The sequence below is a fragment of the Lissotriton helveticus genome, chromosome 3_1, assembly GCF_964261635.1.
Source record: "Lissotriton helveticus chromosome 3_1, aLisHel1.1, whole genome shotgun sequence".
In the NCBI taxonomy this organism is placed as follows: Eukaryota; Metazoa; Chordata; class Amphibia; order Caudata; family Salamandridae; genus Lissotriton; species Lissotriton helveticus.
In genome coordinates this window covers 1,960,778,581-1,960,795,117 of record NC_136061.1, presented here as the reverse complement: position 1 = coordinate 1,960,795,117, position 16,537 = coordinate 1,960,778,581, and the positions used below count along the sequence as shown (strand labels likewise).

Sequence of the window (16,537 nt, the reverse complement as noted above, 5' to 3'; positions counted from 1 at the left end):
CCCACAAGAAGATTTTGATAAAGAAGTGGGCATAAGGTGCATAATAAAGAACATTTGATTGAGCAAGGTTTATAAAAGCACTTTGAACGTGTAGACTTGACAACGCTCTATAGCTTACTGAATTTCAACTGTTCAACAATTACTGTGGCCTGCAAACTGTGCAATGTGACAAGCATGGCTGTCACTGCACAGAATCTCATTGGTTAAAATGAAAATCTCTCTGCCATATTGATGAATCTTATAGCAAGCATGGACATTGCAAAATTAAAACGTAAATGTTAATTATGTTTTGATCAAAAATTGCAACATTAGCTAGTACTTATATGCAAGTGTATTAAATATATATATATATATATATATCGCGCATGGTGGGAGCCTCCGATCTCTTTATAAGAACGCGTTGGACATTTTCTTCTCCCAGCCTAGTAATGACATCAGTAAAGGCATTTAATATAATATGGACATAGCTGCTTCGTTCTATACCCAGAAAACCTCAAATTGCCTTTGAGATAACAATTATTAGTACTTCAAAGATTTCTTTATTGAATTAATTTGCAAATTAAATCTACTAAGAAATTACAAGCTAGTGAGATTTTCAGGACTGGACATACGGAGACAGCAAGACAAAAAAAGGGTGCCCTACAAGGCACTTAAAGTGATATATGCAAGGGGTGAAGAAGCCTGATCACATCAACACCCACCCCTCCAACTTGCTGGAACTCCATTAGCTCACATCAGTGTACTACATCAAAACCAGGTAAATTATTACAAACATTAATGATTTAGTGGGCCAGCAAAGCCACATGACCCGAGGCACTCCTCTGCTAGCTCTCACAATCCTACAGCCAGGACATCATCATTGCAGATTATGGGTACAAAAGGAAAAAAAATAAGGGCCCAGACATTTTCCAACTATGCGCCCAGGCACAAAATCCATGTATCATGTACCTGCTGCAGTGTTGGGAAGATTTGAAGACACACTGCTCAAAAGAACACCACATCACAATAAAGCAACTAACCAGTTACCAGTCCAGTCTGTAGTTGACTGTATGGTTTGCTTTCTTTGACCCTGACCAGAACTTTCCTGCATTTGTGGGCAGATTCCAGCTACACAAGTACATACATATATTAATCTTCTAATTAGCACACTCCTCTCTGGAGTGATACATCTTAATGAATCTTACTTTGCATTATATTCACGAGTTGGGAGAACCACATGTTATAAATATGAGTGCCATTACATCCAACAACAAACTAGCAGAACAAAGTAATCAAAAATGAAACATGTCTTTTTGGACCAGATAGCAATTGCATAGACAGCAGTATCAACCTACACAATGTAATAAGATAGGTGCTGCTAAAACAAATATATGGAATATGTAATGTCTCAAATGTTCAGTACGGAGTATCAGAGCATCCATTTTGCAAAAGAGACAGATTGTAGCCTAGCATACATCACTAACTTCACAGACTCCAATATCTGTACAACAGAGCAGGTCACAAACTGCCAGCATTATAGAAATGTTAAGATTAACACTTTTTGTTCACTTCTTGTAGATGAAATCAGCACGTCTCTCTTTAATAGCTGCAAACTTCTCAATTACTTGAATATTAAAGTCTGGAATTCGCTTAACAAGGTCTCGCTCTATAGTTAGCATTGCAAAAGCATTTAGTCTTTCTTCTATTATGGTGCTCCTCAAGAATGTCTCGATTCTTTTCAAAGTTGGAAAACATCGTTCTGACTCAGTTGTTGTCATGGGAGTAGTTAGGAGTATTTTCAGTAAAGTTACTGTCTCTGGAAGTGAGTTTTCCATATTGAGTTTTTGAATTAAAGCCAGCAACGAAACAACACCATTAGACTGCCGATAGACATGCATTCCATATAGTACAGTTAACTCTGTTCTTAGATCCGCTTTGTTGAGCATAGGATAAGTTTCCACAGCGTCACACAGTGCTTGCTCAGGGAAAGAAATATCATAATGTGCAAACCGGCCACTATGTAGTAATGTGGCACTGATCAAATGCTTTGTAAAAAGAAAACGTTCCTTTGCATGCTTAACAATAATGTCACATATTTGCTTTGCATTTCGAACCAGTTTGCTGATGTTTTTTCTATGATTTGAAAAAATAGAATCTTTTGGCAGTCTGCTGTCTAAACTGTCAATTCCTTCTCTAACTTTGATCATTTCCGTGACAAACTGATTTGTAGCCCTTTGTATAAATACAGTCTCTATATTATGTTTTAGTAGCTGGTTATGGAATTTGTAAAGAAGAGACATTATTTCATGAAACAAAAACAGAAAGAACTGGAACTCCCTGTCTTGTAGTGTTCTACCAAAGCCACGGGCCTCACTTCGACTTTTGTATTCAAAGTCGCCACTGGCTTCAATGGTATTGAAACATTTCTCAAGATCAACCCTACATTCATATATTAGGTTGACTGTGACCATGTTAAAGTTCAAACAAGGTGCAGATCCGTTTGGAACCCTACTCTCCACAATGTCCTGAAGTAGTTTGGTTCTTTTGGATGAACCTGAGAAGAAAGCTGCAATGCTGGCTACATCCATAAAGAAAATGTATGCCTCACAGATCTTGCCTACTACTTGTTGTACAATAAGATGTAGATGGTGGGCGTAACAGTGTACACAATGAGCATTAGGGAACACAGCTTGAATTTTTTTCTGTATTCCATCAAAAATTCCACTTGTAACGGAAGCACCATCGTAGCTTTGTGCAATTAGTTTTTGCTTGTCATAGTGCTCTGGAAAAATCAAGTCCAGTTCAGTGAGCATAGATGTAGCAACAGTTTCTGCGATGGAGTCTCCTAAATGTATAAAACTGTAGAATCTCTCTACTACTTTGTCATTTTCAATATACCGAAAGATTAATGCGACCCGTGTTTTATTGGCCACATCAGTGGTGTCATCAACCTGAATAGCCACAAAGTCTGTGGTTTTTAACTGCTGGACAATGTAGCTTCTTATAATCTGTAGCATACATTCAAGAAGTTCGTTTTGTATGGTTTTAGCGGTGCCCTTTAACACTGCAACATTTGCTAAACATGCTTCCATTTCATGGTCTAAGCTTGCACTTAAATCTACCATACCAGGATTTGAGGAGCTTTCAGATTCATCATGCCCTCGAAACACAAGTTCGAAAGCACCAGAGAAACGAATACAATCAATTAATGTTGACAGTATGCGTCTATTTTTATCAACTGCTTCATTGTGTTTCAATATTGCTCTTCGGTATGTGTCGCTTACGTGGGCTTCAATGGTTGCATCTCCCAACATTCCCAGTCTGGTCAGGTTTTCTATATGACGTTTCAAGTGTGCATGCTTCCTTATAATAATTGCCAAATGCTTCAAGTCTGTCACTCCTTTTCTTGCCCAATTAAAGTCACCACCAAACAGCAAGCAGGGAAAGCAGAACAAAGCATTTTTTGAAGTACTTCCTGTAAGCCAATCAACTTTTGTGTACCAGGTTTTTGAGAATGTACGTTTGCATATCTTCCCTCTGTCTATGGCAGATTGTTGTAGTTGTATGTCTGGCCGGTCAGGTCCTAATCGTTTTATAATTAGTTTGTTTTCATGACTCAATGCATGGAATGACTTTGCAAGTAGCTGCTCTACTGTATTCATCGTCTCTTGCCAATAATAAAGGTACCTGTAAAATTAAAATATAATGTGTAAGATCATGAAAACTCAACTCACATTTCTCTCTAAATGCATATACTGAGTACTTTAGCATTATATCTGTACAATTTCCCTTTTTCAATGCATGACTTATTAACGTAGCATTATCCCCGTCTATTCCGGTAGTTGAAGGCTCTGAACAGATATATAGGCCTATACAGACAGGGGCCTATAACGAGGGAGAAGGCCTTTAACAACCAGTACAGCCAAGGCCGCAGGCCCTAAAGACTATTATCACATTCCATCAGCAAAGGGTAGATTTTTTTTAATTAAAAATGAAGAAACAAAGATAAACCATGGAATGTTGGAGCAGAATGCTTAAATCAGCCACTTCATTGTCCTCAACTGAGCTCTGAACACTCCAGTCTTCAAAAATGATCACATATCTCCACAATTATACTATCACGCCCACTATGTAGACCACGTACATAGACCTTAACTACTATGTAAAAAGATTGAATAGAATCAGTTTTCTTACTTTAAAACTTGGAGTTCGTAGCTTGGAGTTCAGCTACAACAAGCGCAGCAAAGGAGGTTTCGTTATGTGCAAGACTTATTCGTCAAAGAAATTATGTACATTTCTTCAGGCTTTACCAAGCTGAAAAGAAAAAGATTACATAATTAGACACATACATTATACATTACAGACAAATTAGTTCATACTACAAAGTGAAAATCTCTTATGTGAAAAGGGATTCCTTTGAAGAGGTTCCCTAGTTTTAGTGCTCGCAAATAAATGGTAATACACACAACTGTTGGTCCTCACATATGGTTAGGACAATTTAACTAATTACCATATCCTGAGGCAATACTACTAAGCCTCACACCCCAATAAACAGGAGTGGGGCAAGTGTAGACCCAGTACAGGGAAGAGCCAAGTAATAGTCATTGCTATATCGTAGCTGAAGGGAGTCGATTGGGTGATTCAGTTGCAAGGGGTTCTCATGCTTTGATTTGATCTATGGATTTGCGCGTACCTTGGTTTAAAGTTCTCACAAGTCGCTCTGAGGTGGTGCCCATTAATTAAACCAGCAGGCTGTGAATGTTCTAGGTGAAGTTTGTGGTTGTTTTATTGTAAAGCTGGTGGATTAGAGACCTCACCCACAGAGAAGCAAGAACCAACTGACAAACTTCAATAATCAACATTCTCCCTGCAAGTGTTAATATTCTAGATTACTACATCATCTCCTGACAACACGCTCGCCTGATTTGAATTTGCTCTCCAGATTGCTTGATTGCGCAATTACATTAAAGGGAGCCATTCCACACACGAGATGCGGCTGGCCTTCACCGTCTTTAAATTCCAGCAATTATGCTTTAAATAGTGATGGAAAGGTGATTGCAAGAACCCTTTGTAACTTAGCAGGATTAACTATAGCTTGTCGCTACCACTCCCTCGTGAGCAATGCCGGTACTGTGCACGAAGAAGGAACAAAGAAAGGGACAGAAATGGCAAATCACTGCATGGCTTTATGCTCTCTGGACCAGAGCCTCCACGCCACCCTCTGCTGCCTCATTAAGGACCACCGAACAGACTCTTAACGGCATACCCTGAGCATATCCAGAATAAGCTCCCTTGCTGTTATGTTGACAAATTAGCATGAGAGCAGCGCCAGGATTGGCTCAAACAGGTGAACCCAGCACATATTAGGCGTCCGAGGAGTGTGTTACAATGCACTAAAGGCACTTTCTGTGTTGAACCAGACATGGGGTGGTATCGCATCCTCCCCTAGTAATTCCCTGAATGCTGACTTTTATATTGTAAAAAGCATCCTTGCCCCTTTACAAGAAAGGGCATTTAAAAAAGTATTTTTCTTCCCCCCCCCCCATCACCTGCTTTTCTCTTTTCTTTTTAAGGTCTCCTCATTTTGTGCTCATCATTTCACTTTTATCAGTTGTTGACTTTGCATCATCCGCACTGCCTTCTTTACGGACAGTTCGATGTATACCTGTTTGCTTTGTTAGCACCATGCTGGTCACCCAGGTTATTGGTTAACTATGCTGACCCGTAACTGTCATTTTGTACTTTTCTTACTGTATTGTCATTCCTTGCATTCCTTAATAAAAAATTAAAAAGATTTGAACACAAAAAAAGTCACCATTCAAGGAATGCAAAGGCAGGGGTGGAGGTTTTTGCTCTACCTCACAAGTCTCAATTCTTGTATTTGCCACCATTCCCAGTGGGTCGCAAAGTACTTGCGTGCTTTATACGTTTTACTGATGCAGGAGTTTTTGTGACTACCTGGAAAAGGGCATTTAATGATGCAACTAAATAATACAATCACACTGCAAAATGAAGGCCAATTTGCAAACCAGTTTGTAGAATATGCCAAATGGACTGAAATATAAACTCAAGATTTCCATGAGCTACTGGTAACTTCCTATCGACTGGTTGGCGATACCAACTCTATATCTTTTAAAACCCAGTCCAGATTACACTATGGAAATAAATCCAAAGGACTTGGACATCCTATGGTAAGGTATAATATATTGTACACACTAGGACTTAGGAAAGCACAAGACCTTTTAGTAGGCGGTTTCCATGACGACACTTCATGTTGAGTCTTTCTACCCTTGGAGTAGCACACCATTAGAACATGACAAAAAAGGAAATGTGAAAGCAATACACCGACCTTCATAATATTTCGAAATATATATTGTGTAGGGGGGCCCTCTGGATGGTCTAAAGCATGGGTAATCAAAAACTCTCTCTCTGGGTCAAAATTAAAGTCTGGTTTGTGGATGAGGGCTGCACCGGTAGGGGCGGAGTTAGAGTATTTGAAGAAACAAAAAACACCTTTTCAAAACAAATATTACAGGAAGAGGCAAAGGAACCAGACTTTACAGTTAAAGACAAGGGTAGAGACTCAAAGAGCAGGTCCTCGTGTCAGTGTCACAAAGGAGGTTCACATAAAGAGGCCTCTAAATTATGAAATGTCACAGTAAGAGATCCAAAAGTGTAGGCTCTTGTTCCAGTGTAATAGTGGCCACATAGGGACAAAGCTGTGCAGCAAGTGTAACGGGGGAGGGGGGAGTGTGGAAAAAGGATTCCACACTCCCCCTGGAGCAACCCTCGTTTCTGTTTTGAAACGTTCCCCACAGTGATCTGTTAAAATAACTGTGAGATTGAACAGTCACTATTGTAGCTATTTATGGTGCTTGTGTGTCTTTTTGAGGATATACTTAATTGAATTGAGAAACTACTGGGGTACACTTAAAATGTAACTTGAGTTCTATGTGTATTATGTTCATAGATTTAGACTTAATGAATACCTTCCTACGGCAATTAGTCTTGGACCACTGTTTTCTATACCGAGCATTACCCAGTTCCATGGACTAGTATGGGTCACCCGATTATTTTGTAATGAAACAAACTTGTGAAGCTTCACATTTGATAGTCTAGATTGCATACCACTAGATAATAGTATTGGCCAACAGAATTTAATTTGTTTGAGGAGTCATTGGAGGACGAGGTTGTGGAAATGGTAACCTTTATGTAAACTTTTTTTTTTTTTACTTTTGATGATGGTTTAGTCACATGTCAGTTATTGGCGTTTCGCGTGTATTAGTGATTCTCCTGTTGTGAAAAGTCTCAGAACCAAGGTAAGCCTTCTAGACATGCGAGACATTTTATTTTTCAACACCCTGCATCAAACGTATCTAAAGTACAGTGAGCCTGTGGTAAAAAAAAAATATGAAATGATCGATTAGGCAACTAACTAACCATTGCATGAATATCCTTAAAGAATGACAAGGAGAGGATAACCCATGGCAAAATAACTAAATTAAAAAAACTTCTTGATCCTCTATAATGGAAACAATAAAAACTCATAATTGACTGTGAGATGCAAGGGTTGAAACCTTAAATAGAGCAAAATGAGAAACGACAAAAGTAGCACATACGGAGATACAGGAACCATATCTTCCACACGGTGCACAAAGACAGCCTGCGTTCTAATTAATTTAGGATTCGAATAACAGGAAATAACAAGCACTGGCGTTACCAGTAGGTCTCGTAGACTGCAATGCATCCTTCTTGCTGTAGTAGGGCGATTGGGTGGCTGTTGGTAATTAGAGAGTGGCCGGAGGGAAGCCGGATGGGGGCAGGAGAGCTGAGAGGGGCGTGTTAGGGGAGGAGAAGCCGCAGAGCGCACGCTGGGCGAAGCCCTTTGATGTGCTGTGTGGCCGTGAATGCCAGCGTGTTAGGGGAGGAGAAGCCGCAGAGCGCACGCTGGGCGAAGCCCTTTGATGTGCTGTGCGGCCGTGAATGCGCGTGCTTGTTTGCTCACGTGAACTTAAAGAAAACCGCACGAACGAAACCCTTGGTTTCACGATTGTTTTCAGCACTTGAATTCTCGCTCCCTCAATGCGCTTGCGTGCATTGATAGGTCACGAGACCTAAAAATGCATTCCTTGGGATCACCAATTTCTCTTAATGCTTTCTTTTTTATATCTTCATTTGTAGTGAAAGCCAATGTAGTCCACAACCTACCTGCTAAGTGGCAGTAGCTCAGTTTCAAATATCAGTTCACAAGTTTGCATTATTGTGCAAATTGGCAGTAATTTTGGCCTTGCTCTTCAGACAAGGAGCTTGTATTAGAAGCATTGGCCACTCCAACATGTCTCATCTTTAAAAAGCTGGCCATTGGTGCTCCCGCACTTAACTCATACATGTGTACTCTGTGGCCATCGTGTAATAGTATTAAAACACATTCTAAAACGGCTGCCATTAGTGTGCCTTCATGCGTGCACGCTGTGATGCACGAGCGGTTGCTTTGTGCATCATAGCACATGCGCATGAATGCGCATCAATGGCAGCTGTTTTTGGAATGTTTTTTTCTTAATATTACATGATTTTAATGAATAAATGCGGATTACTTACTGCGTGTGGCCACCAGACTAAAGGTGTCTACGTGTTTCAAGAAGGACGCATGCAAGCACGGAGGGTGGGGTGCTTATGGGGACAGGGCAGAAACATGGAGAAGTGCAGTTTAAGGTTTAGTAGAAGCAAGAGACTGGTTGGGGGAGTGACTGGAAAAACAAGATGAAAGGGTGGGGTAGCGAGATAAGAAGTCACAGATGCTCAGACTGCAATCAATTCACAGACGAACCTGCCCCCAGCAGATGTTCCCAGTTATATTTTTTGTAATTAGTAACAGCAGAATAAGCAGATTTTGAAATAATAGAAGCGCCCACGGTTGCTCTTGGAGAGCTCTTGGCGTTTTAAAATGCGTCCAAATGTAAAATACTGCCAGACTGGAAAATCAGGGCAGCAAGCACCACGTGTAATCACACTGCGTATTTATTACAGTAAGTGCTGTTATTTGTATCAGTCAGGCAATTACATTTGCACTCTCACAATGCTTCATTAGAGGGCATGTTCGTACATTTGTTTTTCACAGCCCACGCACACAATAAAGGTGAATGCCTGCCTCAATTGTGTACGAAACAAAGAGGCTTACGTACGTTAGCGATGCACAACAGAAGTAATTACAGCAGCTGAAATCCGCCTCCTTCATTTCGAGAGATGAAAACATGCCAAGGATAAATACGGTCAGCCGTTTTTATGCTGTCATTTGTAGAACACGTGAATCGAGAAAACGAAAGCACGCCGCCATGAGCGCACGTGTGCACATCTCTTGTCCGTACATGTGCACATTTTGTCCACCCGTACGTGTGCACATGGAATCCTTATTGATTCCATGTGCACATGTGCAAGGAAAGCTTGTTTTGCATATGTACCTATTATCAACACCATGAATAGGAATTAGAGTGAATAAATAGCTCATTGGGTTGTTGTACCCACTACAGAGCCGAGGGCAACCTGCAGTTTTGAGTGCAAGGTGAGTGGAGCCAACCTTTCACCTTTATGCGGTTGATTTGGTAATAAAACACCTGTTATTTATATGCCTACTGGGCAGTGTAAGGTCGTAAATACCAGTCAACAACAGCCCCGCTTCAGGTGATCCCGCCATGTACCTCGGCGCCCACCCGAATTTAAACGGTTTGGTAAAACATCACAGGTGAGAGGCGGAGTACCTGCTCCACTGAGCGGAGGCCTGCTGAAAGGAGTGACGGCAGCAGATAGGTTTACCAGAGGAGGGGATTCGAGGCCCATGCGAGGGACACAGTTGGGAAGACGGCATAGGTTGGATAGGCACAATGGGGTTGGGGCAGGCCCGGTTCTAGCGGGTGGGCCGGGTGGGCCCGGCCCACCCAAAGATGAGCCTGGCCCACCCAAACAGGAGCCTTGGCCCTCGCAGTGAGGGCTTTAAGGCAGGCGCAACGCGCAGGTCGTGTGTGTCAGCCCGGGGAGACAGCTTCCCGGGCGCACACACACAGACAGTTTAAGATTATCGCAGCCGCACCAAAGTACTTAACAGGTCTTTAAAAGACCATTAACATGTTAATTAGGCTTTATTTACTTTTTTCACCCCTTCATCTCTGCATGGTGAAAGTGGACAAATCCTTTCTTTGACAACGGTAACCTTTGGTAACCTTTGCCTCCTGTCCTGCTGCGTTGATATTTCTTTTTCTATGCAGCGCAGCGGAAAGTGGTCTGTTTATTCCTAGTCACCCCCTGACCCCTGCAGCTGCTTATCACATAAGGCTGTGACACAAAATATGACTAATGGAGTAGGTAAGAGAATGTGTTACAAAAAAAATTCTTTTTAAAATCTGCACAGGCCCAGCAGGACGCATACTTCGTATGTGCTTCATTTAAACAGTTTTTATCATTTCATCATAGCCGATGCTGGTCAACAATAAAACAATACAAAATGGCAATATCCAGATAAAGTTGGTGATTAATGATCCTGCTTTAGAGCAATCGTTTGTCTGTTAGTATTTTTTAAATGCAGACGCACTGTATTTTATGTGGATAGCTCAGTGGGTTACTGCCTTTGTCACAGAGATCCTTGTGTTACTTCAGAAGTTACAATCTTAACAAAAGGCAGTGAACAACGAACTGCCACCAAAGAGCTGCAAACAAACATGAATGGTATAATTAGAACTTCGCTTTTTTTGTTTTGTGATATAGTTAGAACTTCCCTAGTCTTTTCATTATTCTAATGTTGCTAAAATGAGTATGTTTGGGCAGATATACATTTTTATCAGTAAAGCTGACCCCCATGGAATACTCTTTAAATCCTAAGGTTGTGTTTCCCCAGACCAAACCCTCTTAAAATATACTACACCAGAATGGATGACCTATGATTCCTACACCTTGTAATCCTCATTGGCTTATGTGACATTCCCTGTAGACTGATTTACATATTTGCATGATTCATTGTCTCTGTAAGTGTGTGCGTGGTGTAAAGTACTGACACACACTACATTGATATGAGCAGCATTATACAACAAATTAAATGCATATGAGGGAGGGGATACGTAAACATGAGGTCCGCTGGTGGAGGGTGCCAGTGAGGGAATCCGAGGAGGAGGTAGTGGGAGGGGCTATGGAGCGATGAGGGGCACTGTTGGAGGATGACAGTGAGGGAATCCGAGGAAGAGGTCATGGGGTGGAGGGGAAGCTAGGGAGAGATGAGGGGCACTGGTAGAGGGTGGTAGTGAGGGAGTCTAAGGAGGAGGTCATGAGGGGGATGGGCTACAGAGAGATGAGGGGCGCTGGTGGAGGGTGGCAGTGAGGGAGTCCGAAGAGGAGGTCATGGGGTGGAGGAAACTAGGGAGAGATGAGGGGCACCGGTGGATGGTGGTATTGAGGGAGTCTGATGAGGAGGTCATGAGGGGGAGGGGCTACAGAGAGACGAGGGGCACTGGGGGAGGGTGGCAGTGAGGGAATCCGAGGAGGAGGTCATAAAGGGGAGGGGCTATGGGGAGATGAGAGGCACTTGTGGCGTGTGGCAGTGAGGGAATCCGAGGAAGAGGTCAATAGGGGGGCATGGACGGATGAGGTACACTGTTGGAAGGTGGTAGTAAAGGTATTTATGGAGAAAGAGGTTTTTAGTGCAGCGGCAAAAAAGACTTTTGCATCAGCGCTGAAGCCGGCCCTGTCATCAGGCCCGGACTGACTGTTGCGGGCACCGGGCAATCCCCCGGTCGGCCGCATGGGTGGGGGCCGGTTTTGTTAGAGGGCCGTTTTTGCAGCATAGCTGCAAAAACGGCCCTGTAACAAAATCGGCCGAAAACCGGCCCTAGCAAAGAGCGCGGTCGCACCCCCAACCCCCCGGGGAAGGGGGGGGGGGGGGCTGGCCGAGCACTGTGCCAGGGCCGGTATCGCTTCCCAGTCCGGCCCTGCCTGTCATGGCCTTTCTGTTTTTGTTTATTTAATTAGCACTCGGGCCATAAGGGCCACTGTGGAACATACTTTAAAGTGTGTGTTAATTATATTTATTGCTCTATTCAATGTTTTAAGTATGAAGGTGATTTTACTAATGTTTTTACCGGGAGATGGTGCCTGACATGGGGCGGGGCCCAAGGTCATCTTTGAGATAAGGTGCACTGGAGAGGAATAGTGGCTAATCAAGCTTGTAAGGGAGTGCGTTGAAGAGTCCGTGGTCAGGTGGAGGTAGTAATGAAGAGGGATTCTCCCTGAAGGCTCACACAGAGGGAGCCAGAGAAGTGTCACTTGCATGATACTCCCACCTCAGAAACCTCCTCTTCCCATCAAAGGAACATTACATAGAAAAAGCACTTTTTGTGAGTGATAACATTTAAAAAGAGATTTGGAAAAGAGTGAGTTTTACTGGGCCTTGTAAGACTAAGAAGAGGTAAAGGAGGGCCCTGAAGCAGGCCTGCCTAGACATATATGCGACAAATCGAGCCCGCAGCGGCCCACCCAAATGCGTCCTTGGCCCACCCAATTAAAGACAAGCTAACCCACCTTTCGCTCGGCCTCTTGTAGAGGGAATGGCATTACTCTCAAGGACATAATAGTCTTTCACAGCCGGCAAGTTCCCTATCAACCAGGTTTCCTGTAAGCAGATTATATCTGCATCTAAGGAGTTTAGAAATGACAACTTATCGGAACTCTGGGTTAAACCAGCAACGTTCCATGATATTATTTTTAAGTTATCGCTAAAAATCTGGATTTATTCTGGATGTAAGACCAATTTTATTCGACAGAATAGAGGGTAGCCAGCTCCACTCAAAATCAGCGTCTTTTACCCTAATTTGTTTTATCGGGGGCGGGTTATTAACTGTCACCTGCCGCTTATTTTTTTGTATACATATTTTCAACTCTTCAGTCTTTACAGGAAGACTGCCCGAGGGATATGCATTTGATCCCTGATAGGTTAACAACCCTTGGCAACTTTGGCCGTCTATTTTTACCGGCATAAAAGGATCGACATCGATTACTCTTATTTGAAATTCTTCTACCCACTGTAGAATGTGATTTAGTACCAATTTAGAGTAGAATTTTACGCGTGCTATCTTTCCATTTTTTGAATTTATTAATTTTACAACATCTATGTCTGCCGATTGTATTAATTTTAGACTCTCTATTTCCTGAAAACAGTTAACTAAAGCAGATCTATTTAAGATAAGATCTGGATCGAAGATGGGAATAAAATCAAGAAAGAGAGTATCTACATTTTCGCTAGTCTTGGGGCCTGTCTTAGATGTGGTTTCAGATACAACTGCTTGTGAAAATGGAGTAGCCAAGGGATTGAGAATCACTCTTGGAGTAGAATCAGAGGCGGAAATTAAGTTTAGATCGTTTACAAAAGTACGCTGAACATCAGAATATTGCTGATTTGTGTGGCTTAACACCTTGAACGCTATGGGGATTTTCCCCTGTGCTGGAAATCTGCAGATGCCCTTTTTCATGACGAGCTGGGCTCGTCATCAGCGTAGCAGGAGGCTACTGCATGACGAGCCCAGCTCGTCATGAGCGTCGAAGGGGTTAATAGTTCTTGTTGTACTACCGTGGGAATCGCCTTTGGACTTGCCACTTGTTCATGCGATGGATTAGGATCCAAATCTACAAGATTGGAATTATTCAGTGAAGAATCTTTATCATTTTCAAAAGTAATTTTCCGTTGCCTTTTTTTGTAAAATCTACGGGTTGGTTTCCTTTTTTTACATCGTTGTTTTTTTGGTACTATTATTTCGGATTTATTCTCTTCTAATGGAGAAACTTTGTCCGATAGAGCTAGATGATTTGGTATTTCTTTATTTGTTTGAGGGAGAAAAATAGGAAAGATAGGGGGTAAGATATTAGACTCATTATTCTCTATAGGTGGAGATATCTTGATCTCTTGACTAATAAGAGCAGCACAATTGTTTTTAATTAGATTCTCACTCCTTTGAATGGGAGAATAAATCGGGGCTATAAGGTCCGTAATAGTCTTATCCAGGGGATCAGACGTAGTAGGTAGATCAGTAATTATTTTATCCTTTGTGTCGTTTTGTTCTTCCTTACTTAAATTTTTTAGGGAATTTATTATTTTTGGACAAATGATATCTTCCGATCCTGTATGATTGCTCAAAAGTACCTTTAGGATCAAGGTTACTGTATCGAATACGTTGTCTGACCCATTTACTAATTTTTCCAAGAGCATTAAAATAGAAGAAATAAGTCGCTCTAGGGCAGTTAAAGAATCAGAGATTACATTTTTTTCTCGTACGTAGAAATTTTGACGATCATTGTCTTGATGTTGGTCATGGGAGGGGCTGGCAAATAAATTAATTTCAGGGGTAGTGAAATCAGAATTTTTTAAAGGTGTGCTGCTAAAAAGATGTAACACAGGAGTGGCCATAGTGTCCTGTCGAGTGGTTAAATTCTGAATTAAAACTTTCTGGGACTCAAGATTAATATCAGGAAGAGTATAATCCTCTGGGGGGATATGCAGCGAGGTAGACAAACCAGGACATGTTTTTCGATCATTGTTTAAAAGAGGGGAAAGATTGTGACCTATTGCTATTACTGGAGAATCTTGTTCTACCGCTTTTGTTGCCAATTTTTGGGCTTCTGGAAGTGAAACTATGTCTCTTTCTTGGGTCTTATAGGTTAAAACATCAGACTGGAGTGGGGCAGTGACACCTGGCAAAGTACTATCTCTTTCATTAATATAGAAGTCTTGTACCTGATCTTTGGTACTAATAATGGTATCTTCAATGAGGACTTCTTCTCGATCCACTTTATCTTTACCATTATCCCATAGAGAATATAGTTGGCGTGTACTTTTTACTTGTAGAGCTGGCCCATTTCTATTTCGCAAAGGGTTGGATTTGGTTTTAGAACAAGCTCTACCGACTACCACTCGCCCAGATCTTAATTTCTTAGTAGTCATCTTATATGAAAGGAGAATAGACAAATGTGGGTCACAATACAAACCAATAAATAGCAATTAAAAAATATAAATAAAAGGGATACTGGGTACTACCACAATCTATGTAAAAGGGAGGCTGAAAGGGAGATGGCCCAGCCCAGCCTCTATCAGTCACAGTCGGTCCCGCCCTTGTCCCGGGCTTCTCCCGGCACCCTCCCGCGCAGCGGGACTCTTCAACTACTATTAAGCTATCTGAGCTAAGGAGGGAGGAGCCGGTAGGGAGAGCGCCCCAGCTGGTCCCAATTTGGGGTGGTTGCTGGCGCTCCTGGGACAGGTAGTTCTGCGCCAGCAACGAGCTCGCAGCCCTGCTGGTCTCTCTCCCTCGTCGAGGCTTTCAGTCCGCCTTCCGTGAGCAGTGGAGTTAGGAGGATTAGAACTGAGGCTCAATAAAATGCAGCAACAGCGACCAAAGCAAAAGGAATCCACCAGTGAATAGGTGAGAAGGGCTTTTCAGCGCGAGTAGGGCGAGGGAGGAGCCGGCAGGGAGAGCGCCCCAGCTGGTCCCAATTTGGGGTGGTTGCTGGCGCTCCTGGGACAGGTAGTCCTGCGCCAGCAACGAGCTCGCAGCCCTGCTTGTCTCTCTCCCTCGTCGAGGCTTTCAGTCCGCCAGTCCGCCTTCCGCGAGCAGTGGAGTTAGGAGGATTAGAACTGAGGCTCAATAAAATGCAGCAACAGCGACCAAAGCAAAAGGAATCCACCAGTGAATAGGTGAGAAGGGCTTTTCAGCGCGAGTAGGGTGAGGGAGGAGCCGGCAGGGAGAGCGCCCCAGCTGGTCCCAATTTGGGGTGGTTGCTGGCGCTCCTGGGACAGGTAGTCCTGCGCCAGCAACGAGCTCGCAGCCCTGCTTGTCTCTCTCCCTCGCCGAGGCTTTCAGTCCGCCAGTCCGCCTTCCGCGAGCAGTGGAGTTAGGAGGATTAGAACGGAGGCTCAATAAAATGCAGCAACAGCGACCAAAGCAAAAGGAATCCACCAGTGAATAGGTGAGAAGGGCTTTTCAGCGCGAGTAGGGCGAGGGAGGAGCCGGCAGGGAGAGCGCCCCAGCTGGTCCCAATTTGGGGTGGTTGCTGGTGCTCCTGGGACAGGTAGTCCTGCGCCAGCAACGAGCTCGCAGCCCTGCTTGTCTCTCTCCCTCGTCGAGGCTTTCAGTCCGCCAGTCCGCGAGCAGTGGAGTTAGGAGGATTAGAATTGAGGCTCAATAAAATGCAGCAACAGCGACCAGTACTAGATAAATTGAGCACATTACCAATTATACTAGAACAGATACTTACTTTAAACAAACGCTTTGTCAATCCTGCCACAGAGATAGACCGACTGGGATCTCCCATAATTAAACAACAACTACCAACTGATAATGATCCCTCTCCAGGGCAATTTAATAAAGAAGAAATCTTCAAGTCTGGTAAAGTTATAAGTAGGGATGATACCAACGAAATAGTTAAGACTGAGGCAATTGTTTCAGAACCAAAAAAGCAAATACTAACAAAGACAAAGGAAAAAAGAACGGAAAGCCAGGAACAAAAAATGTGAAGTAGATCCACACTCAGGCAT

The 16,537-nt window shown here is 42.8% G+C and overlaps 1 protein-coding gene across 1 annotated transcript in view; it reads right to left on the bottom strand.

Moving 5' to 3' along the window:
• Nucleotides 1-519: 519 nt before the first annotated feature.
• Nucleotides 520-16,537, bottom strand: part of LOC144824030 (zinc finger MYM-type protein 1-like) — a 41,208-nt gene continuing 25,190 nt past the window's right edge. Inside the window, exons 2-3 of the mRNA XM_078683066.1 lie at nt 4,174-4,293; nt 520-3,666 (exon numbers count right to left, since the gene is read on the bottom strand). Of these exons, the coding sequence (XP_078539192.1) occupies nt 1,545-3,641 (2,097 nt within the window). The 5' untranslated portion in view covers nt 3,642-3,666; nt 4,174-4,293 and the 3' untranslated portion in view covers nt 520-1,544. The remainder of the gene's footprint in view (nt 3,667-4,173; nt 4,294-16,537) is intronic.